General features: G+C 42.7%; 1 protein-coding gene across 1 annotated transcript in view; it reads left to right on the top strand.

The window, feature by feature from the left end:
• The window catches only part of LOC149409010 (kallikrein-8-like), a 56884-nt gene extending 32992 nt beyond the window's left edge, over nt 1-23892 (top strand). Inside the window, exons 5-9 of the mRNA XM_089650252.1 lie at nt 11160-11254; nt 13322-13462; nt 19675-19774; nt 20718-20840; nt 23381-23892. Coding sequence (XP_089506378.1) covers nt 11160-11254; nt 13322-13462; nt 19675-19774; nt 20718-20840; nt 23381-23548 — 627 coding nt within the window. The 3' untranslated portion in view covers nt 23549-23892. The remainder of the gene's footprint in view (nt 1-11159; nt 11255-13321; nt 13463-19674; nt 19775-20717; nt 20841-23380) is intronic.
• Nucleotides 23893-24548: the final 656 nt, after the last annotated feature.

The raw sequence follows: 24548 nt of genomic DNA, 5'->3' as shown, positions 1-24548 counted from the left end.
GAACGGCTAGTGGATCCCCCTCAATACTTCGCTATTGCTAATATCTTTCTGGGGCGCCTCCGACTTCTTCCACCATTCACTACTGTATTTGAACATATTTAAAATACTGAACGGCTAGTGGATCCCCCTCAATACTTCGCTATTGCTAATATCTTTCTGGTGCGCCTCCGACTTGTTCCGCCATTCACTACTGTATTTGAACATATTTAAAATACTGAACGGCTAGTGGATCCCCCTCAATACTTCGCTATTGCTAATATCTTTCTGGGGCGCCTCCGACTTCTTCCACCATTCACTACTGTATTTGAACATATTTAAAATACTGAACGGCTAGTGGATCCCCCTCAATACTTCGCTATTGCTAATATCTTTCTGGTGCGCCTCCGACTTGTTCCGCCATTCACTACTGTATTTGAACATATTTAAAATACTGAACGGCTAGTGGATCCCCCTCAATACTTCGCTATTGCTAATATCTTTCTGGGGCGCCTCCGACTTCTTCCACCATTCACTACTGTATTTGAACATATTTAAAATACTGAACGGCTAGTGGATCCCCCTCAATACTTCGCTATTGCTAATATCTTTCTGGGGCGCCTCCGACTTCTTTCACCATTCACTACTGTATTTGAACATATTTAAAATACTGAACGGCTAGTGGATCCCCCTCAATACTTCGCTATTGCTAATATCTTTCTGGGGCGCCTCCGACTTCTTCCACCATTCACTACTGTATTTGAACATATTTAAAATACTGAACGGCTAGTGGATCCCCCTCAATACTTCGCTATTGCTAATATCTTTCTGGTGCGCCTCCGACTTGTTCCGCCATTCACTACTGTATTTGAACATATTTAAAATACTGAACGGCTAGTGGATCCCCCTCAATACTTCGCTATTGCTAATATCTTTCTGGGGCGCCTCCGACTTCTTCCACCATTCACTACTGTATTTGAACATATTTAAAATACTGAACGGCTAGTGGATCCCCCTCAATACTTCGCTATTGCTAATATCTTTCTGGGGCGCCTCCGACTTGTTCCACCATTCACTACTGTATTTGAACATATTTAAAATACTGAACGGCTAGTGGATCTCCCTCAATACTTCGCTATTGCTAATATCTTTCTGGGGCGCCTCCGACTTCTTCCACCATTCACTACTGTATTTGAACATATTTAAAATACTGAACGGCTAGTGGATCTCCCTCAATACTTCGCTATTGCTAATATCTTTCTGGGGCGCCTCCGACTTGTTCCACCATTCACTACTGTATTTGAACATATTTAAAATACTGAACGGCTAGTGGATCTCCCTCAATACTTCGCTATTGCTAATATCTTTCTGGGGCGCCTCCGACTTCTTCCACCATTCACTACTGTATTTGAACATATTTAAAATACTGAACGGCTAGTGGATCTCCCTCAATACTTCGCTATTGCTAATATCTTTCTGGGGCGCCTCCGACTTGTTCCACCATTCACTACTGTATTTGAACATATTTAAAATACTGAACGGCTAGTGGATCTCCCTCAATACTTCGCTATTGCTAATATCTTTCTGGGGCGCCTCCGACTTGTTCCACCATTCACTACTGTATTTGAACATATTTAAAATACTGAACGGCTAGTGGATCTCCCTCAATACTTCGCTATTGCTAATATCTTTCTGGGGCGCCTCCGACTTGTTCCACCATTCACTACTGTATTTGAACATATTTAAAATACTGAACGGCTAGTGGATCCCCCTCAATACTTCGCTATTGCTAATATCTTTCTGGGGCGCCTCCGACTTGTTCCACCATTCACTACTGTATTTGAACATATTTAAAATACTGAACGGCTAGTGGATCCCCCTCAATACTTCGCTATTGCTAATATCTTTCTGGGGCGCCTCCGACTTGTTCCACCATTCACTACTGTATTTGAACATATTTAAAATACTGAACGGCTAGTGGATCCCCCTCAATACTTCGCTATTGCTAATATCTTTCTGGGGCGCCTCCGACTTGTTCCACCATTCACTACTGTATTTGAACATATTTAAAATACTGAACGGCTAGTGGATCTCCCTCAATACTTCGCTATTGCTAATATCTTTCTGGGGCGCCTCCGACTTCTTCCACCATTCACTACTGTATACCACAATGTTACTGTTAATAAACTACATTACATCGACTGTAATTAGACTATTTAACTCATTCCGGTGCAGAGATATTGCATTAAGTTTCCCTCGGGCGTCTCCGACTTCTTTCACCATTCACTACCGTATACCACAATGTTACTGTTAAAATATATAAATACTATGGGATCCCCCGCAGTGCTTCGCTATTGCTAATATCTTTCTGGGGCGCCTCCGACTTCTTCCACCATTCACTACTGTATTTGAACATATTTAAAATACTGAACGGCTAGTGGATCCCCCTCAATACTTCGCTATTGCTAATATCTTTCTGGGGCGCCTCCGACTTGTTCCACCATTCACTACTGTATTTGAACATATTTAAAATACTGAACGGCTAGTGGATCCCCCTCAATACTTCGCTATTGCTAATATCTTTCTGGGGCGCCTCCGACTTGTTCCACCATTCACTACTGTATTTGAACATATTTAAAATACTGAACGGCTAGTGGATCCCCCTCAATACTTCGCTATTGCTAATATCTTTCTGGGGCGCCTCCGACTTGTTCCACCATTCACTACTGTATTTGAACATATTTAAAATACTGAACGGCTAGTGGATCCCCCTCAATACTTCGCTATTGCTAATATCTTTCTGGGGCGCCTCCGACTTGTTCCACCATTCACTACTGTATTTGAACATATTTAAAATACTGAACGGCTAGTGGATCTCCCTCAATACTTCGCTATTGCTAATATCTTTCTGGGGCGCCTCCGACTTCTTCCACCATTCACTACTGTATACCACAATGTTACTGTTAAAATATATAAATACTATGGGATCCCCCGCAGTGCTTCGCTATTGCTAATATCTTTCTGGGGCGCCTCCGACTTCTTCCACCATTCACTACTGTATACCACAATGTTACTGTTAATAAACTACATTACATCGACTGTAATTAGACTATTTAACTCATTCCGGTGCAGAGATATTGCATTAAGTTTCCCTCGGGCGTCTCCGACTTCTTTCACCATTCACTACCGTATACCACAATGTTACTGTTAAAATATATAAATACTATGGGATCCCCCGCAGTGCTTCGCTATTGCTAATATCTTTCTGGGGCGCCTCCGACTTCTTCCACCATTCACTACTGTATTTGAACATATTTAAAATACTGAACGGCTAGTGGATCCCCCTCAATACTTCGCTATTGCTAATATCTTTCTGGGGCGCCTCCGACTTGTTCCACCATTCACTACTGTATTTGAACATATTTAAAATACTGAACGGCTAGTGGATCCCCCTCAATACTTCGCTATTGCTAATATCTTTCTGGGGCGCCTCCGACTTGTTCCACCATTCACTACTGTATTTGAACATATTTAAAATACTGAACGGCTAGTGGATCCCCCTCAATACTTCGCTATTGCTAATATCTTTCTGGGGCGCCTCCGACTTGTTCCACCATTCACTACTGTATTTGAACATATTTAAAATACTGAACGGCTAGTGGATCCCCCTCAATACTTCGCTATTGCTAATATCTTTCTGGGGCGCCTCCGACTTGTTCCACCATTCACTACTGTATTTGAACATATTTAAAATACTGAACGGCTAGTGGATCTCCCTCAATACTTCGCTATTGCTAATATCTTTCTGGGGCGCCTCCGACTTCTTCCACCATTCACTACTGTATACCACAATGTTACTGTTAAAATATATAAATACTATGGGATCCCCCGCAGTGCTTCGCTATTGCTAATATCTTTCTGGGGCGCCTCCGACTTCTTCCACCATTCACTACTGTATACCACAATGTTACTGTTAATAAACTACATTACATCGACTGTAATTAGACTATTTAACTCATTCCGGTGCAGAGATATTGCATTAAGTTTCCCTCGGGCGTCTCCGACTTCTTTCACCATTCACTACCGTATACCACAATGTTACTGTTAAAATATATAAATACTATGGGATCCCCCGCAGTGCTTCGCTATTGCTAATATCTTTCTGGGGCGCCTCCGACTTCTTCCACCATTCACTACTGTATTTGAACATATTTAAAATACTGAACGGCTAGTGGATCCCCCTCAATACTTCGCTATTGCTAATATCTTTCTGGGGCGCCTCCGACTTGTTCCACCATTCACTACTGTATTTGAACATATTTAAAATACTGAACGGCTAGTGGATCCCCCTCAATACTTCGCTATTGCTAATATCTTTCTGGGGTGCCTCCGACTTGTTCCACCATTCACTACTGTATTTGAACATATTTAAAATACTGAACGGCTAGTGGATCCCCCTCAATACTTCGCTATTGCTAATATCTTTCTGGGGCGCCTCCGACTTCTTCCACCATTCACTACTGTATTTGAACATATTTAAAATACTGAACGGCTAGTGGATCCCCCTCAATACTTCGCTATTGCTAATATCTTTCTGGGGCGCCTCCGACTTCTTCCACCATTCACTACTGTATTTGAACATATTTAAAATACTGAACGGCTAGTGGATCCCCCTCAATACTTCGCTATTGCTAATATCTTTCTGGGGCGCCTCCGACTTCTTCCACCATTCACTACTGTATTTGAACATATTTAAAATACTGAACGGCTAGTGGATCCCCCTCAATACTTCGCTATTGCTAATATCTTTCTGGGGCGCCTCCGACTTCTTCCACCATTCACTACTGTATTTGAACATATTTAAAATACTGAACGGCTAGTGGATCCCCCTCAATACTTCGCTATTGCTAATATCTTTCTGGGGTGCCTCCGACTTCTTCCACCATTCACTACTGTATTTGAACATATTTAAAATACTGAACGGCTAGTGGATCCCCCTCAATACTTCGCTATTGCTAATATCTTTCTGGGGCGCCTCCGACTTCTTCCACCATTCACTACTGTATTTGAACATATTTAAAATACTGAACGGCTAGTGGATCCCCCTCAATACTTCGCTATTGCTAATATCTTTCTGGGGCGCCTCCGACTTCTTCCACCATTCACTACTGTATTTGAACATATTTAAAATACTGAACGGCTAGTGGATCCCCCTCAATACTTCGCTATTGCTAATATCTTTCTGGGGCGCCTCCGACTTCTTCCACCATTCACTACTGTATACCACAATGTTACTGTTAATAAACTACATTACATCGACTGTAATTAGACTATTTAACTCATTCCGGTGCAGAGATATTGCATTAAGTTTCCCTCGGGCGTCACCGACTTCTTCTAACATTTAAACATCTCCAAACACTCCTGGCAGAATGGAGCTATTGTTCAATACTTGTTTGCACTTGTCTAGTTCATGCGTCGCACGCCTCTAGAAGTCAGGACGGAACTATTGGATTGCCTTCACAGATTGGATTCACTGAGTAAAGAGTTTTTCAGTTGTTAAACAAGTATTTTGTAGACTTCATTGAAAATAAACGTTTTTTTACACGGTAATATTATTCTCAATAAATAGTAATTTCTGTTATAGTCCAGTCAAGATGTACATCCGTGCTTGCAAAAGGTCCAGTCATTCTGAATTTTTTATATGTTGTTAGGACCTAAACCAGTATTAAAAAAAAAAATTTGCAACTTCGAAAATGCTGTGCGAGCGGCGGTGGACCTAAAAAACCAGGAAATTTTCGGATTTTTTTCAGTTTTTGCTCAATATCTCAGTAAAGGAAGGGTCTGACCGGTGTAGTTGGTATGCATACTTTTAAAGTAGACTAAATTTGCTATAATTTGAGACTAAAGCAAGCCATACACAGCCATTGGTTTTCAAGATGCAGTTCTTCAAAATAGGCAATTTTTTCCAATAAGTGAAATTTTTTCGAAATAGTCACTTATTTTGTAAAATAACTTCTAAAATACGCATCCCACGTCAAATATTATTGGAAATAAAGTTGTTGTAAATTTAACAAGCTTTTATTTGAGACTAGATTGATATCTGTAGACTAAATGGTTCTCTCAAAAATGGCAGATAACCAAAAACAGTCATAAGTGGGTTTTGGGTGAAATGCAAATAAACTGTTCTCGCGTCTTTTTATGGTTTTATTGTGCTGTGAAGTAAATCCATTAATCATCGTGGGTTTATTCTAGGGTTATAATATAATTACGACTATTTCAAATTTCAAGTACCCATTAGTACCTATACCCATGGGTACCCATATGAATGGGCACGCATATTCACGAGCTGTTCGAGCCCACATTTTGGCAAACCTCACACTGGCCAGCATTGATTTTTATGAGGTTGACATAACTTCTGAGGAGCGAGACGAGACTGAAAAATTTCTGCGAGACACTGAAAGGTCTCTCACTATATCAGCAGAAGAAATTGATACCTACCAAATACTAAAGGCAAAATTTAAAAGTGCCTTGGAGAAAATTAAAGCGAATGGTCCAACATCACAGTTGTGGGTCCAATACTTTCGTATGACCACTTTGATAAAACTATTCATCCAGGCAGAGCGTGCTGGTGATTGGAACCTTCATTTGTACACTGTCCACAAGATGCTCCCTTTTTTCCACGCAGCTGGACAGTTTTTGTATGCTAAGAGCGCGCACCTCTATCTTCAGGATATTGTTATGATGCAGGGCTAGACTCCTTTTGTTTTAATATTTTATTCATTAATTTATTCTGCATCATCACATTTACCCTCGCCGATTCTCTAACCTAGTTAGGAACTGGGCGATTGTCGCGGGTATTGGTTTTGGTAAAATTTCGAATCATAATTTAAAATTTAAAATCTGTACCGGGCGGAAACAGAAAAAAAAACAAAAAAACTTCCTTGCCTGCAGAGAAACCAGGGAGTGGGCCTGATCTCTCGGCAGACGACAGTCACAGTTTTCCGGAGTGAAATTGTTTGGGAATGGTTTCCCTTTAATCGGAGTGGCGAAGTCTAGTTTTATAGAGTCGTATAAATGGAGTAAAATACGAGGTTCCATAGTGGAATTGGTTCCGTGGCTCGTTCGAATATTGTAACCACGCGGCATCATGAATCGCAAACGGAGTCAGACGTGTGATCTGCTTGAATCCGACCCATCCTTTATGGGATGAAGAAGCCAGTGGCTTGAAATGTTGTGCCCGGTTACCGGAAGCCTAAGGATGGTATTCTTTCTCGCGGTTTGGCACTACGCCGACCGCATTTTCACCAGGGCCGTAGGGAGGCCTATTTTTCCTTGCATAAAGGGAATCCTCGCCAGGATACACGGATGCGACCGCGGGCACCAGATTCCTCTTCCTCAGTCGCCAGATTGCCAGTTTCCTGCCACGGACAGTCGCCAGGAGGCGGAACTGACTCTTCCTCTTGCTCCGTCTGGAGCCTCCTGGAGCTCAGCCTGATGAGGTGCTGCTCCAGCTCGAGTGGGATGTTACTTAATTAGCTAGATAGATAAAGCGTGGTCGTAACCTTGGGGGTAAGCTTGTATCTGGCTTTTATTATATTGTTTTCGTTATAACTCACACGGTAGAGTGTATAGACTTGTATTGTATTCGAAATAATATACATCAATGTTACTCTAAACCTTCTTTCCTTGACTCTAAATTACACATTGTAACCTGACACATTTCTGGTTTCGAACCCAACCCCCTGAGAACCCTGGGATCACAAACATTCTTGTGGGTATCTGACCCTCAAGAATTGGCGCTTCCAGTACTGGATAAAGTTTGTGATTCCACATTCATTATTATAACCTGAAATATCTAGTGAGTATTGTAGGTTGCACGTAGCAGGTAACCATAGCAACTACTCCACGTAGCAATATGATGGCTCTATAAGATCGGATGGATAAAAGTGAATACGACATGTTCACAAAAGGATCCTTCACCATTTGCCGGTCTGACGAGTTTTGGTCTGGGTTGTGGTCAGACCTAACAATTGAGCAGAAGCTGATGCGATCCATGAAAACCTACGGTGGGTTGACCCAAGGAAGAGGAATCTCCGAAAGTGTTCTGGCAAGGTGGACAACAGGAATGGTGTTTATGTTGAACATTTGTGAAGAACTGGAAAGTTTTTACAGCTTATCATGTCATACTAGAGAGCAGCATGTAGACATGAGACCTTCTCGAATCATCCGAGATAATAGTGATGTGAAAAAACTAAAAAACTGGTTTGCTCTCCACCCTCCATTTCCTAAAACTGACAGTTTCATTTCTATCAGTAGTGGTTTACTGGCAGGTCCTGAAATTAATTGCCACACAGCCCAGAGAGTTGGAACGGAAGGAGTAATGAAAATTGTGGGGAAAATGTACGACAAGGTAGTAATAAAACGGAAAAATAAAGTTACCACGCTGGCATCGATCACCTCAACCGTTAAACTGTCGGACAAAAACAGAAGAGTGGCTGTGGATCCGCTCACAATTTTTCAGCGAGTGTGTATTGCAAAGAAATCTGAACAGGATTTACAGGATGACTTCAAGTATGAGTTGGCCCCGTTCCCGATGTCTCTGTTCAATGAACAAGGGATGCGCAAGGGCACAAAATCTACTCTGTACTCTGCCTTCACTCCTCTTTCCAGCCACACGCCGATAGATGCCAGCACTCACGTCATTTTGGATGTTGGCTACCTCTTGCACAAGGTCGTGTGGCAGCGGAAAAGCACGGTTCGAGCACTTTTGGCGCGTTATACCACCTACGTCCGAAACCACTTTGGGAAGAACGTCTCCATCGTTTTTGACGGCTACCCCGAAGATGCTACCAAAAAAAAACACCAAAACAGCGGAACGACTCCGGCGCTACGCAGCTCATTCCAGCTACGAATTGAATTTCGATGAATCCACAGTAATTCGAATTGCTCAAGAGCATGTTTTGGGCAATGAAAACAATAAGAGACGCCATATAACTCTTCTCTGTGACGCCTTTCAGAAGGAGGGAGTAGAAGTGGCTGTTGCCGAAGAAGATGCTGATCGAGAGATCGTCATGATGGCGTTATCAAAAAGAGCAGATGCCGATCGGGTCGTCATAGTGGGAGAAGATGTCGACCTGCTTGTTCTTCTCAATGGTTAAGGCGCTGAAGAGACAAACGTCTATCTTCAGAAGAGCACGAAGGGTGAAGCTGGTTGCTGTCACTACTCTACGACCTCCTACAACAACCAGGACTCCCGACAATTACCAGGAACGGTAATATTTACCCACGCGTTTGCCGGGTGCGATACCACCTCAGCACCGTTTGGCCAAGGAAAGACCAAAATCAGCACACTTCTGAGCAAGAGTGAACCACTTGCTGACCAAGTGGAGGTCTTCCTTCGGCCAGACTCTACCCCACAAGCCGTGAGTGAAGCAGGCATCAAGTGCTTCGTGGCTCTATATGGGGGTGACATCGCGAGGGATACTTTGGATTTCCTGAGGTAAAAGACGTTTGTCACTTCAACAAATATAAACCTCGCCCGTTTGCCACCGACGGAAGATGCTGCAGGCCACCATGCAGCAAGGTGCTACCTCCAAGTGCAGAAGTGGCGGGGAGTCAACTTGAATCCCACTGAATGGGGGTGGAAGCTGTCTTCTCAATGACTCAGCCCCATCCCCACCACGATGGATCCCGCACCTCCTGCCCTTTTGCGAAAAAATTCGTGAAAAAAAGGATGCTCTGGGAGCTGCTCGTGTAGAAAAGCTGGGCTCCACTGCTCAGTCCTCTGTCAGTCATGCGGTGGCAAATTTTGCATTAACGTCCCGGATGTGGAGCTGAAATACTCGGACGATGAAGATGACCCGACTACAGACTGGGCGCCTCTCCCAGCTAAGATAAAAAGAAAGACGTGATTTGGCAACCAAGACACAATACCTACATGATTTATATTAGTTTTATTTTTTGTGTACATGTAATTTGTCCTTATGGTAGGTACCATGATGTTTGTACAAGCATTAAAACAATGTTTGAAGATGACGTAATTCCCGATAAATGTAATATCTTTTCTTTTTTTCATCAAAAATCTGTTAACTGTTTGCTAAATAAAACCATAAAAAGAAGTGAGAACAGTTTATTTGCATTTCACCCAAAATCCACTTATGACTGTTTTTGGTTATCTGCCATTTTTGAGAGAACCGTTAAGTCTACAGATATTAGTTTCAAATGAAAGCTAATTAAATTTACAACAACTTTATTTCCAATAATATTTGACGTGGGATGCGTATTTTAGAAGTTATTTTACAAAATAAGTGACTATTTCGAAAAAATTTCACTTATTGGAAAAAATTGCCTATTTTTGAAGAACTGCATCTTGAAAACCAATGGCTGTGTATGGCTTGCTTTAGTCTCAAATTATAGCAAATTTAGTCTACTTTAAAAGTGTGCATACCAACTACACCGGTCAGACCCTTCCTTTACTGAGATATTTAGCAAAAACTGAAAAAAATCCGAAAATTTCTTGGTTTTTTAGGTCCACCGCCGCTCGCACAGCACTTCCGAAGTTGCAAAATTTTTTTTTTAATACTGGTTTAGGTCCTAACAACATATAAAAAATTCAGAATGACTGGACCTTTTGCAAGCACAGCCCCCTTTTCATGTTTAACTTGACTGGACTATTATGACTCCGGTTCAATGAGCTCTAAAACTTTTGCTTTGAATTTAAGTGTGACTTTCAATGTTGTTTCTTTGGAAAAATCAGACTAGAAATAAATTAGGTACCTACCAATACTATAATTTTTTTACCAGAAAATTATTTAATTGCCATTTTAAAAATTTGAACTGATCTGTTGAGATTTCATACCATTCCCTTCGATATATTCTACTTAGATGAGACACGAAGCCAAAAATTGGTCCACTTTTGTACAAACCAATTAGTCCAATTTTACCTGCAACGACAGGAAATTACTGAATTCGGTCCCTCGCACTGCTACTTGTGTAATAGTGGAACAAATTTCAAATGATATATTACTACCCAATAGTACCTCTACGACTATCCCGTGATTTTTCATTATAAACTTTGCTCTGGTTATAAACCAAAATGTTTTTGATTTTTTATTAATAACTTTTTAATAAAATATGAAATGAATTATTATAACACAGATATTATATAAGATTGTTTTTTCCAGGGATTGGTGCCTGGCGGATGGGTGGGGTTCTCAGTGTTCATAGTAAGTGAGCGCTGGCTGCTTACCAAGACATCAGACTGGAACCGTGTGCTTGGGTAAGTTCCAGTAGTAAGTTGCAGCGTGCTTGTGCTTGTAGGGCGGACTGATTATTCTCAGTAACGGAACTTATATTCCCCTGGCTAATACTATTAGTACTGCGGAGCTAATATTATTTACACTCTAACAGCCTTTAGTATGTAATCATTTGTTTTCTTTAAAGTTAACACAACTGATATACAACCGTTAATCATACGTAAATGGATGTTTATAGTTGTGTAAAATTTAAAACATTTTAAATTTAGACTGGAATATACAAAAATGATTTATCTTATTGTTTCAAGTAGACATGTCTGAAATATATTGCTTCAAGAAGACATGTCTGTAATATTTTGTTTCAAGAAGAAATGTCTTTTTTTTTTGTTTGAAGAAGACATGTCAGTAATATATTGTTTTAAGAAGACATGTCAGCATTATATTGCTTCAAGGACACATGTCTGTAATATATTCTTTCAAGATGACATGTCTGGAATATATTGTTTCAAGAAGGCATGTCTGAAATATATTGTTTCAAGAAGGCATGTCTGAAATATATTGTTTCAAGAAGGCATGTCTGAAATATATTGTTTCTAGAAGACACGTCAGTATTATATTGTTTCAAGAAGACATGTCAGTAATATATTGTTGCAAGAAGACATCTTGGTAATAGTTATGTTTGTTACATTAACTCCACACCGGGAGACCTTCAAAAAAACATTTTCCCTCATAACCTGTGTCATCTTTGGAGATGCTGTGTGGAGGGTCTTTTGATGAGAGGAAAGAGTGGGCATGGGTCTTAAAGAGACCCGTGTTGTAGGAGGGATGCAACACAGGAGGTTTCACAGCCGAGCTATTCAACTCAAGAACGAGTCGTATAAACGACCAGTTCTCATGTAACAGATGTCAACAGTGTACAAATGTTGGCCGCGCCTTTGACGTGTTTTCCGACCACAGATATTATTTTAAATAATTGTTCATTACGTATTTACTGCGGAGTAAATAAACAAAATAATTTAATAGTATTTGTTTGACAGTTCCGTTAATTGTTCATTACGAATTTACTGCGGAAAAAATAGACAAAATATTTAGATAGTATCTGTTTGACAGTTCCGTTTATTGTTCATTAAGTAGTAAAATTCTAATGTTTTAAGGAAGTTTTAGTTAAAATTTTGACTGCTTCTAAGTTTTGATAAATACATACTCGCAAAATTACAGTAAAAACAATGGATTCTCACGCATACACAAACCCAGTAACCCAGTATACTGGCGTTGACAAGCATGACGTTCTAACCGTTCGGAATCACGCATTTGATATGTATTATGGGCTTCGAAAAATATGACAGTCAGAAGCAAAACGACAATTTTACATGAACAAGTAGATTTGGTATTAATTACTGCATTCTCAGCTTCCGTTGATAATTGTAATTCTTTAAGTGAGTCGGTATTATTCCTTTTGACCTGCTTTTAAAACTTTTTCAGGGCATTTTTCAAAGATTTAAATGATAAATGACAGATTCACTTCTCACTCGGAATGATAAAAACACCGTGATATGTGTTGACATTTGATGGCAAATGATTTAATTATTTATAACAATAGATATCATGTGTGTATTATCTACATATCTTACATCAACAAAATATTGTCTAAAACTATAGATTTATGTTGTAAATGTGGGTTTTATTGCGTATCACTGTTTTATTTACTATGGTTGTATGTCTACATTAATTACGAAAGAAACTCTGCCATTACCAATCCTGGGAATAGCATACGAAGGGTAGTTTTAGATGTATTGGTTGTTTTCTGTCAAATCACATAATTTTGCTTATCATATACCTTTAATGAATCTTACAAACTATGGTCTCTTTCTTTTCAACGGCTAATTTAATCAGAGTGAAATTGAAACTTGTAAAAATCGATGACTGTATAAATCATTCATAGAACAAAGATAAAATTAATACAAGATTTTTATTAAACTTTCTACAATTTTTAGGCAAACAAATTTAGTTTGTTTTGTATAAACCGTTGTCAGTTACTAATGCCAATGGAATGTTAATAATACTGTTGGTTGAACGTTGATTGGTTGCAGACGGCCTGCTGTGAATATCACCCCCCCTCCAGAGGTGGTGTTCACAGTGAGCAGGAGTGTGCTCCATCCCCAGTACCTCCCCGGGAATAGAACTGGACTTCCAGGAACTAATGATATAGCTCTTCTGGAAATGGACCGGCCGTAAGCATCAAACATTAATAATAAATGAATTATTATCAATTTTCAAATTTAATTTCCATTATTATTGAACTCCGTAGTAGAGTTCGCGGGTTCGAATCTCGGAGATAGCATTTTTTGGTTGAAAAATATTGTGTATAATTTTATAATTATATTATTTTTATAGTTTTACAGAACTTATCAAATTAGCGACACATTCCATCACAATAGATACTCTCAGTATCGCCCCGGTAGCCGTGTTTGATGATCAGATCTGAATAGCCAGGTACTTACTGCCCCCCCCACCGCCTTCCTCTCCCTTAATCCCTTTGGCATTATGTGGATGCCATAGTCCCACTGGCTCTGGGCAGTTGTGACCCTCGTGAGGTAATGTCACAAGACCAATTACAAATTAGCGACACATTCCATCACAATAGATACTCTCAGTATCGCCCCGGTAGCCGTGTTTGATGATCAGATCTGAATAGCCAGGTACTTACTGCCCCCCCCACCGCCTTCCTCTCCCTTAATCCCTTTGGCATTATGTGGATGCCATAGTTCCACTGGCTCTGGGCAGTTGTGACCCTCGTGAGGTAATGTCACAAGACCAATTACAAATTAGCGACACATTCCATCACAATAGATACTCTCAGTATCGCCCCGGTAGCCGTGTTTGATGATCAGATCTGAATAGCCAGGTACTTACTGCCCCCCCCACCGCCTTCCTCTCCCTTAATCCCTTTGGCATTATGTGGATGCCATAGTCCCACTGGCTCTGGGCAGTTGTGACCCTCGTGAGGTAATGTCACAAGACCAATTACAAATTAGCGACACATTCCATCACAATAGATACTCTCAGTATCGCCCCGGTAGCCGTGTTTGATGATCAGATCTGAATAGCCAGGTACTTACTGCCCCCCCCCACCGCCTTCCTCACCCTTAATCCCTTTGGCATTATGTGGATGCCATAGTCCCACTGGCTCTGGGCAGTTGTGACCCTCGTGAGGTAATGTCACAAGACCAATTACAAATTAGCGACACATTCCATCACAATAGATACTCTCAGTATCGCCCCGGTAGCCGTGTTTGATGATCAGATCTGAATAGCCAGGTACTTACTGCCCCCCCCACCGCCTTCCTCTCCCTTAATCCCTTTGGCATTATGTGGATGCCATAGTCCCACTGGCTCTGGGCAGTTGTGACCCTCGTGAGGTAATGTCACAAGACCAATTACAAATTAGCGACACATTCCATCACAATAGATACTCTCAGTATCGCCCCGGTAGCCGTGTTTGTTGATCAGATCTGAATAGCCAGGTACTTACTGCCCCCCCCACCGCCTTCCTCTCCCTTAATCCCTTTGGCATTATGTGGATGCAATGGTCCCACTGGCTCTGGGCAGTTGTGACCCTCGTGAGGTAATGTCACAAGACCAATTACAAATTAGCGACACATTCCATCACAATAGATACTCTCAGTATCGCCCCGGTAGCCGTGTTTGATGATCAGATCTGAATAGCCAGGTACTTACTGCCCCCCCCACCGCCTTCCTCTCCCTTAATCCCTTTGGCATTATGTGGATGCCATAGTCCCACTGGCTCTGGGCAGTTGTGACCCTCGTGAGGTAATGTCACAAGACCAATTACAAATTAGCGACACATTCCATCACAATAGATACTCTCAGTATCGCCCCGGTAGCCGTGTTTGATGATCAGATCTGAATAGCCAGGTACTTACTGCCCCCCCCACCGCCTTCCTCTCCCTTAATCCCTTTGGCATTATGTGGATGCCTTAGTCCCACTGGCTCTGGGCAGTTGTGACCCTCGTGAGGTAATGTCACAAGACCAATTACAAATTAGCGACACATTCCATCACAATAGATACTCTCAGTATCGCCCCGGTAGCCGTGTTTGATGATCAGATCTGAATAGCCAGGTACTTATTGCCCCCCCCCACCGCCTTCCTCTCCCTTAATCCCTTTGGCATTATGTGGATGCCATAGTCCCACTGGCTCTGGGCAGTTGTGACCCTCGTGAGGTAATGTCACAAGACCAATTACAAATTAGCGACACATTCCATCACAATAGATACTCTCAGTATCGCCCCGGTAGCCGTGTTTGATGATCAGATCTGAATAGCCAGGTACTTACTGCCCCCCCCCACCGCCTTCCTCTCCCTTAATCCCTTTGGCATTATGTGGATGCCATAGTCCCACTGGCTCTGGGCAGTTGTGACCCTCGTGAGGTAATGTCACAAGACCAATTACAAATTAGCGACACATTCCATCACAATAGATACTCTCAGTATCGCCCCGGTAGCCGTGTTTGATGATCAGATCTGAATAGCCAGGTACTTACTGCCCCCCCCACCGCCTTCCTCTCCCTTAATCCCTTTGGCATTATGTGGATGACATAGTCCCACTGGCTCTGGGCAGTTGTGACCCTCGTGAGGTAATGTCACAAGACCAATTACAAATTAGCGACACATTCCATCACAATAGATACTCTCAGTATCGCCCCGGTAGCCGTGTTTGATGATCAGATCTGAATAGCCAGGTACTTACTGCCCCCCCCCACCGCCTTCCTCTCCCTTAATCCCTTTGGCATTATGTGGATGCCATAGTCCCACTGGCTCTGGGCAGTTGTGACCCTCGTGAGGTAATGTCACAAGACCAATTACAAATTAGCGACACATTCCATCACAATAGATACTCTCAGTATCGCCCCGGTAGCCGTGTTTGATGATCAGATCTGAATAGCCAGGTACTTACTGCCCCCCCCCCACCGCCTTCCTCTCCCTTAATCCCTTTGGCATTATGTGGATGCCATAGTCCCACTGGCTCTGGGCAGTTGTGACCCTCGTGAGGTAATGTCACAAGACCAATTACAAATTAGCGACACATTCCATCACAATAGATACTCTCAGTATCGCCCCGGTAGCCGTGTTTGATGATCAGATCTGAATAGCCAGGTACTTACTGCCCCCCCCCACCGCCTTCCTCTCCCTTAATCCCTTTGGCATTATGTGGATGCCATAGTCCCACTGGCTCTGGGCAGTTGTGACCCTCGTGAGGTAATGTCACAAGACCAATTACAAATTAGCGACACATTCCATCACAATAGATACTCTCAGTATCGCCCCGGTAGCCGTGTTTGATGATCAGATCTGAATAGCCAGGTACTTACTGCCCCCCCCACCGCCTTCCTCTCCCTTAATCCCTTTGGCATTATGTGGATGCCATAGTCCCACTGGCTCTGGGCAGTTGTGACCCTCGTGAGGTAATGTCACAAGACCAATTACAAATTAGCGACACATTCCATCACAATAGATACTCTCAGTATCGCCCCGGTAGCCGTGTTTGATGATCAGATCTGAATAGCCAGGTACTTACTGCCCCCCCCCACCGCCTTCCTCTCCCTTAATCCCTTTGGCATTATGTGGATGCCATAGTCCCACTGGCTCTGGGCAGTTGTGACCCTCGTGAGGTAATGTCACAAGACCAATTACAAATTAGCGACACATTCCATCACAATAGATACTCTCAGTATCGCCCCGGTAGCCGTGTTTGATGATCAGATCTGAATAGCCAGGTACTTACTGCCCCCCCCACCGCCTTCCTCTCCCTTAATCCCTTTGGCATTATGTGGATGCCATAGTCCCACTGGCTCTGGGCAGTTGTGACCCTCGTGAGGTAATGTCACAAGACCAATTACAAATTAGCGACACATTCCATCACAATAGATACTCTCAGTATCGCCCCGGTAGCCGTGTTTGATGATCAGATCTGAATAGCCAGGTACTTACTGCCCCCCCCCCACCGCCTTCCTCTCCCTTAATCCCTTTGGCATTATGTGGATGCCATAGTCCCACTGGCTCTGGGCAGTTGTGACCCTCGTGAGGTAATGTCACAAGACCAATTACAAATTAGCGACACATTCCATCACAATAGATACTCTCAGTATCGCCCCGGTAGCCGTGTTTGATGATCAGATCTGAATAGCCAGGTACTTACTGCCCCCCCCACCGCCTTCCTCTCCCTTAATCCCTTTGGCATTATGTGGATGCCATAGTCCCACTGGCTCTGGGCAGTTGTGACCCTCGTGAGGTAATGTCACAAGACCAATTACAAATTAGCGACACATTCCATCACAATAGATACTCTCAGTATCGCCCCGGTAGCCGTGTTTGATGATCAGATCTGAATAGCCAGGTACTTACTGCCCCCCCCACCGCCTTCCTCTCCCTTAATCCCTTTGGCATTATGTGGATGCCATAGTCCCACTGGCTCTGGGCAGTTGTGACCCTCGTGAGGTAATGTCACAAGACCAATTACAAATTAGCGACACATTCCATCACAATAGATACTCTCAGTATCGCCCCGGTAGCCGTGTTTGATGATCAGATCTGAATAGCCAGGTACTTACTGCCCCCCCCCACCGCCTTCCTCTCCCTTAATCCCTTTGGCATTATGTGGATGCCATAGTCCCACTGGCTCTGGGCAGTTGTGACCCTCGTGAGGTAATGTCACAAGACCAATTACAAATTAGCGACACATTCCATCACAATAGATACTCTCAGTATCGCCCCGGTAGCCGTGTTTGATGATCAGATCTGAATAGCCAGGTACTTACTGCCCCCCCCACCGCCTTCCTCTCCCTTAATCCCTTTGGCATTATGTGGATGCCATAGTCCCACTGGCTCTGGGCAGTTGTGACCCTCGTGAGGTAATGTCACAAGACCAATTACAAATTAGCGACACATTCCATCACAATAGATACTCTCAGTATCGCCCCGGTAGCCGTGTTTGATGATCAGATCTGAATAGCCAGGTACTTACTGCCCCCCCCCACCGCCTTCCTCTCCCTTAATCCCTTTGGCATTATGTGGATGCCATAGTCCCACTGGCTCTGGGCAGTTGTGACCCTCGTGAGGTAATGTCACAAGACCAATTACAAATTAGCGACACATTCCATCACAATAGATACTCTCAGTATCGCCCCGGTAGCCGTGTTTGATGATCAGATCTGAATAGCCAGGTACTTACTGCCCCCCCCACCGCCTTCCTCTCCCTTAATCCCTTTGGCATTATGTGGATGCCATAGTCCCACTGGCTCTGGGCAGTTGTGACCCTCGTGAGGTAATGTCACAAGACCAATTACAAATTAGCGACACATTCCATCACAATAGATACTCTCAGTATCGCCCCGGTAGCCGTGTTTGATGATCAGATCTGAATAGCCAGGTACTTACTGCCCCCCCCACCGCCTTCCTCTCCCTTAATCCCTTTGGCATTATGTGGATGCCATAGTCCCACTGGCTCTGGGCAGTTGTGACCCTCGTGAGGTAATGTCACAAGACCAATTACAAATTAGCGACACATTCCATCACAATAGATACTCTCAGTATCGCCCCGGTAGCCGTGTTTGATGATCAGATCTGAATAGCCAGGTACTTACTGCCCCCCCCACCGCCTTCCTCTCCCTTAATCCCTTTGGCATTATGTGGATGCCATAGTCCCACTGGCTCTGGGCAGTTGTGACCCTCGTGAGGTAATGTCACAAGACCAATTACAAATTAGCGACACATTCCATCACAATAGATACTCTCAGTATCGCCCCGGTAGCCGTGTTTGATGATCAGATCTGAATAGCCAGGTACTTACTGCCCCCCCCACCGCCTTCCTCTCCCTTAATCCCTTTGGCATTATGTGGATGCCATAGTCCCACTGGCTCTGGGCAGTTGTGACCCTCGTGAGGTAATGTCACAAGACCAATTACAAATTAGCGACACATTCCATCACAATAGATACTCTCAGTATCGCCCCGGTAGCCGTGTTTGATGATCAGATCTGAATAGCCAGGTACTTACTGCCCCCCCCACCGCCTTCCTCTCCCTTAATCCCTTTGGCATTATGTGGATGCCATAGTCCCACTGGCTCTGGGCAGTTGTGACCCTCGTGAGGTAATGTCACAAGACCAATTACAAATTTCCTGGTATCAAAACATTTTCATTAAATTTGTCCTACCTAAAATAATGTTACAATGGTAATAAAGGTACAAATAAAATGGTGATCGGGTATATCATCAAAATGACAATTCAACACACAACAGGTTACATAGGTAACTATTAAACCTAGTTTTTGTTTTATCGCTTTTAATGAATCTTTGTCACTTTTTAATGGTAATGTAATAAGTAAATATAATGATTGATAGAGTAACTCTGTGATGGTGTTTCAGGGTCCTCTTCAGCAGGAAGTATCGGCCGGTTTGTCTTCACACGCCGCAGGACTCTGTGGGAGGACTGACAGTCACTGAGTGGGGCTTGCTGGGTAATAAGGTAAGTTAACCATAATCCCCGGGCAATGAGCTTGCAGAGGTCGCTGATATTTTCGGCACATTCAGAACCAAATTAGTTCAGCACTTTTTTAATTCACAATATCCTTTTCAATTATTATTTTTTATTACACGCATATAAATTTCAGGTGCCTTTTTCAAGTTAGCGAGAAATTTAACAATTTTTTTAATTTTATGTTTTTTTTCAATTTTTTTTTTTCATAAATCGATACAGGAGGCCCTGAGCAAAAAAATCTTTGGGGATGCTGTGGGGAGGCATTTTAAGGATAGGAATCATAAAAAGTTCCGGGAAGGAAAAAAGGTATGAGGGGTGGGTAGGAATCAATATGTCCAGGAGGAAGGGATGTATGAATCCATCCCTCCCACTGCGGTACAAGGCGATGGGTCGACAGGGTCCGGCTGGAGAGGTCAAAAGGTCTCCCTCAACCAGTCTCTCTCAATCTGACCCGCCAAACGCAAAGACCTAGACTAATCTCACCCCATGAACCCGGGCACCCCTGCTAAGTCACCGAACGTAGCCAAATACTGGCAATGGGTTATCCAATAAATGGTTCCCGGTAAATAATATTAATATTACATACACTCTCCTGATAAAGCTGACGCTTGTGTTTAGGACAGGAGAACTTATATATTACAAGTACGCGTGTATATTATTGTGTAAAGTTAACTAAACGAAGTTTAAAGTGAAAAGTAGATAGTTAAGTTAAGTGATATGCATGTTTTTAAACTTTATGGGTCTGACTAATAAACGTGTTTTAAAATTAACACAACTGTTATTCAACCATTCATACATGGCAATCTGTTAAAATTTAAAATACGTTTATTAATAAGGGGATAAGTATGTAAATTAGTGGCCTCCAGCATCTCTTCAGTATGAAAGTAAATACATAATAATTAGTTGTTATTGTTTCTGTGTATATTCACAGTTCCCAGCGACCCTTCAGCCCCAAGAGGAGTGCAGCAGACGGTTCCCTCGCGGCAGTGAAGGAGCACCTGGCGGAGTTACAGACGGACTCATGTGCACCAACAGCAGTATTGAAGAGTGTTATGTAAGTAGCGATGACGCAACTATTAATTAATTCAATGCACTGCTCGACGGGCCTTGCGGGCTATTCTGTGATTTTGTTAAATCATTCATTTATTAAATTTAAATATCCCTTTAGTTCCCATTTCTTATTAAATTAAATGATTAACACACAAAGGGATCTTGTTGTATTGGTTCATTCAATTGCAAATGTTAAAATGATATTACAATAATACTAAATAGAATATTTGATTGTTTTTGTAAATTAAATGTTTTCTTTAGGTAGGTACTGACTCTTTTTATACACTGTGTCCGGAAAATCGTAGCAAAAGTGGGAAGTTTGTGAATCTAAATAATATTTTGTGTTAATTTTGTGGCACAACAGTTTTTGATTTGAGATTTCGTTTTTGAGTAAATCGAGTCCAAAGATGGATCTTTTTAGGTCTAATTTGAAAAAAAAGGTTCCTTAGGGGGTTAATATCAGCTTTTATAAAATGCACTTAAGCGTACAGCCTGCTCTAATATCAGCTTTTATAAAATGCACTTAAGCGTACAGCCTGCTCTAATATCAGCTGTTATAAAATGCACTTAAGCGTACAGCCTGCTCTAATATCAGCTGTTATAAAATGCACTTAAGCGTACAGCCTGCTCTAATATCAGCTGTTATAAAATGCACTTAAGCGTACAGCCTGCTCTAATATCAGCTGTTATAAAATGCACTTAAGCGTACAGCCTGCTCTAATATCAGCTGTTATAAAATGCACTTAAGCGTACAGCCTGCTCTAATATCAGCTGTTATAAAATGCACTTAAGCGTACAGCCTGCTCTAATATCAGCTGTTATAAAATGCACTTAAGCGTACAGCCTGCTCTAATATCAGCTGTTATAAAATGCACTTAAGCGTACAGCCTGCTCTAATATCAGCTGTTATAAAATGCACTTAAGCGTACAGCCTGCTCTAATATCAGCTGTTATAAAATGCACTTAAGCGTACAGCCTGCTCTAATATCAGCTGTTATAAAATGCACTTAAGCGTACAGCCTGCTCTAATATCAGCTGTTATAAAATGCACTTAAGCGTACAGCCTGCTCTAATATCAGCTGTTATAAAATGCACTTAAGCGTACAGCCTGCTCTAATATCAGCTGTTATAAAATGCACTTAAGCGTACAGCCTGCTCTAATATCAGCTGTTATAAAATGCACTTAAGCGTACAGCCTGCTCTAATATCAGCTGTTATAAAATACACTTACCGCGACAGTATTTGTTTGAAACACCCTCCCACAGTCCCCTCTTACCCCGAAGTAACCCCACAGTACCTACTGCACAAAAAAAGAATTCTTTATTCTGATATTCTGTACCTTTAAAATAAGTAGTATGATGATTATATTATTTTTTATTTAAATCTCCATTTTATCAAATTATAGACTTACATAAATTAAAGTGATTTAAAAAGTATAAGGGCCAGTTGTTCAAAGTTAATATTAAAGTTCTGGAAGGTTCTATCCATGTTCTATTATTGTATCATTAGTAGAACTTGGATAGAACCTTCGCAGAACTAGAAAATTAACTTTGAAATTTAATGAATCGTTGAAATTCTGTGTAACAACCCGTCCCAAATGTGTATTTTATAATCATTGTTTCATATTTAAGCAATATTTAGTTTAACCGTCACGTTGTTTGACAATGTCACTAATATTGACTGATTGATTAATCAACTGTGAAGATTACTATTTTTACAAACTGTTTATAACAGATAATACGGGACAAGTTTTTTAGCAAAATCAGTAAATTAGACCAAGTTTAAATATGCTAAAATATTAAACTAATCTTTGATTGTTGAGAATGACTCCCGTGTGAATTACTGCCTACTTACTGACCACGAGCAGAATACCTCCCATTATTGTTTGACATTTCTCCATAAAATAATACACAACGAAATAGACTGCTCAGAACTTCTATCCCAAATAAATTTTAACACCCCATCTAAAAGAACTCGACACACCAACCTTTTTTACACAACTAGTAATAATACAAACGCTGCAGCCAATTCCCCTATTTCTCGCATCCTTCAAACATTCAACTCAATTCAAACAAGCACAAATACCGATATATTTTTTGATTCTCTCCCTCTATTTAAGAAAAACTTTTTTAGCACACTGAATTCGCCCACATAACACATACAACCACACACAGACACACATGCACACGTACACACACACACAAACACTCACACACACCTCTCTCCTTCCCCAGAACACTAATTTAACTTAACTTAAAAATGTAACTTAACCGTAAAATGTATAATATACCTCCTATGTATATATGTCAGCGACATGTCATTGGTACCAATAATTGTACTAACTTTTATAATTTTGTAACTATTGTCATCTATGTAATTATGTACTGTTTGTTTCTGCAATAAACAAAATAAAAATAAAAATAAAATTACCTTGTGGGCGGCTGTTGTGCCGCGCTGTCCACTAATGCCACCGAGCTTTTCACTGCACAAAGGGTTATTACTGCTTATATTCCACATTGACTGACTCTAATGTGTGCATTGCAGATCTTCAGTGGAGACTACCTCACAGCCAGCAACGGTGGCAGAGTGGCCTGCACCCGGCTGCTGGTGGGGCTCCACATGGATATGGAGATAGTCGGTGACACCTGCCAGCGACTGTTCCTCCGCATGTCCCACTACATCCCCTGGGTGGAGAGTGTGGTGTGGCCATAAGCTGCGTCTGCCCGTCTGACCATCAACTGTTCCTCCGCATGGCCCACTACACCCCCTGGGTGGAGAGTGTGGTGTGGCCATAAGCTGCGTCTGCCCGTCTGACCATCAACTGTTCCTCCGCGTGTCCCACTACACCCCCTGGGTGGAGAGTGTGGTGTGGCCATAAGCTGCGTCTGCCCGTCTGACCATCAACTGTTCCTCCGCGTGTCCCACTACACCCCCTGGGTGGAGAGTGTGGTGTGGCCATAAGCTGCGTCTGCCCGTCTGACCATCAACTGTTCCTCCGCATGGCCCACTACACCCCCTGGGTGGAGAGTGTGGTGTGGCCATAAGCTGCGTCTGCCCGTCTGACCATCAACTGTTCCTCCGCGTGTCCCACTACACCCCCTGGGTGGAGAGTGTGGTGTGGCCATAAGCTGCGTCTGCCCGTCTGACCATCAACTGTTCCTCTGCATGTCCCACTACACCCCCTGGGTGGAGAGTGTGGTGTGGCCATAAGCTGCGTCTGCCCGTCTGACCATCAACTGTTCCTCCGCGTGTCCCACTACACCCCCTGGGTGGAGAGTGTGGTGTGGCCATAAGCTGCGTCTGCCCGTCTGACCATCAACTGTTCCTCCGCGTGTCCCACTACACCCCCTGGGTGGAGAGTGTGGTGTGGCCATAAGCTGCGTCTGCCCGTCTGACCATCAACTGTTCCTCCGCGTGTCCCACTACACCCCCTGGGTGGAGAGTGTGGTGTGGCCATAAGCTGCGTCTGCCCGTCTGACCATCAACTGTTCCTCCGCGTGTCCCACTACACCCCCTGGGTGGAGAGTGTGGTGTGGCCATAAGCTGCGTCTGCCCGTCTGACCATCAACTGTTCCTCCGCCTGTCCCACTACACCCCCTGGGTGGAGAGTGTGGTGTGGCCATAAGCTGCGTCTGCCCGTCTGACCATCAACTGTTCCTCCGCGTGTCCCACTACACCCCCTGGGTGGAGAGTGTGGTGTGGCCATAAGCTG

This window comes from Hesperophylax consimilis, unplaced genomic scaffold (assembly GCF_061612785.1).
Source record: "Hesperophylax consimilis isolate HC1 unplaced genomic scaffold, BYU_Hcon_1.0 scaffold_39, whole genome shotgun sequence".
In the NCBI taxonomy this organism is placed as follows: Eukaryota; Metazoa; Arthropoda; class Insecta; order Trichoptera; family Limnephilidae; genus Hesperophylax; species Hesperophylax consimilis.
The sequence above is the reverse complement of the archived record's forward strand: the minus strand, read 5'-3'. Positions and strand labels throughout refer to the sequence as shown.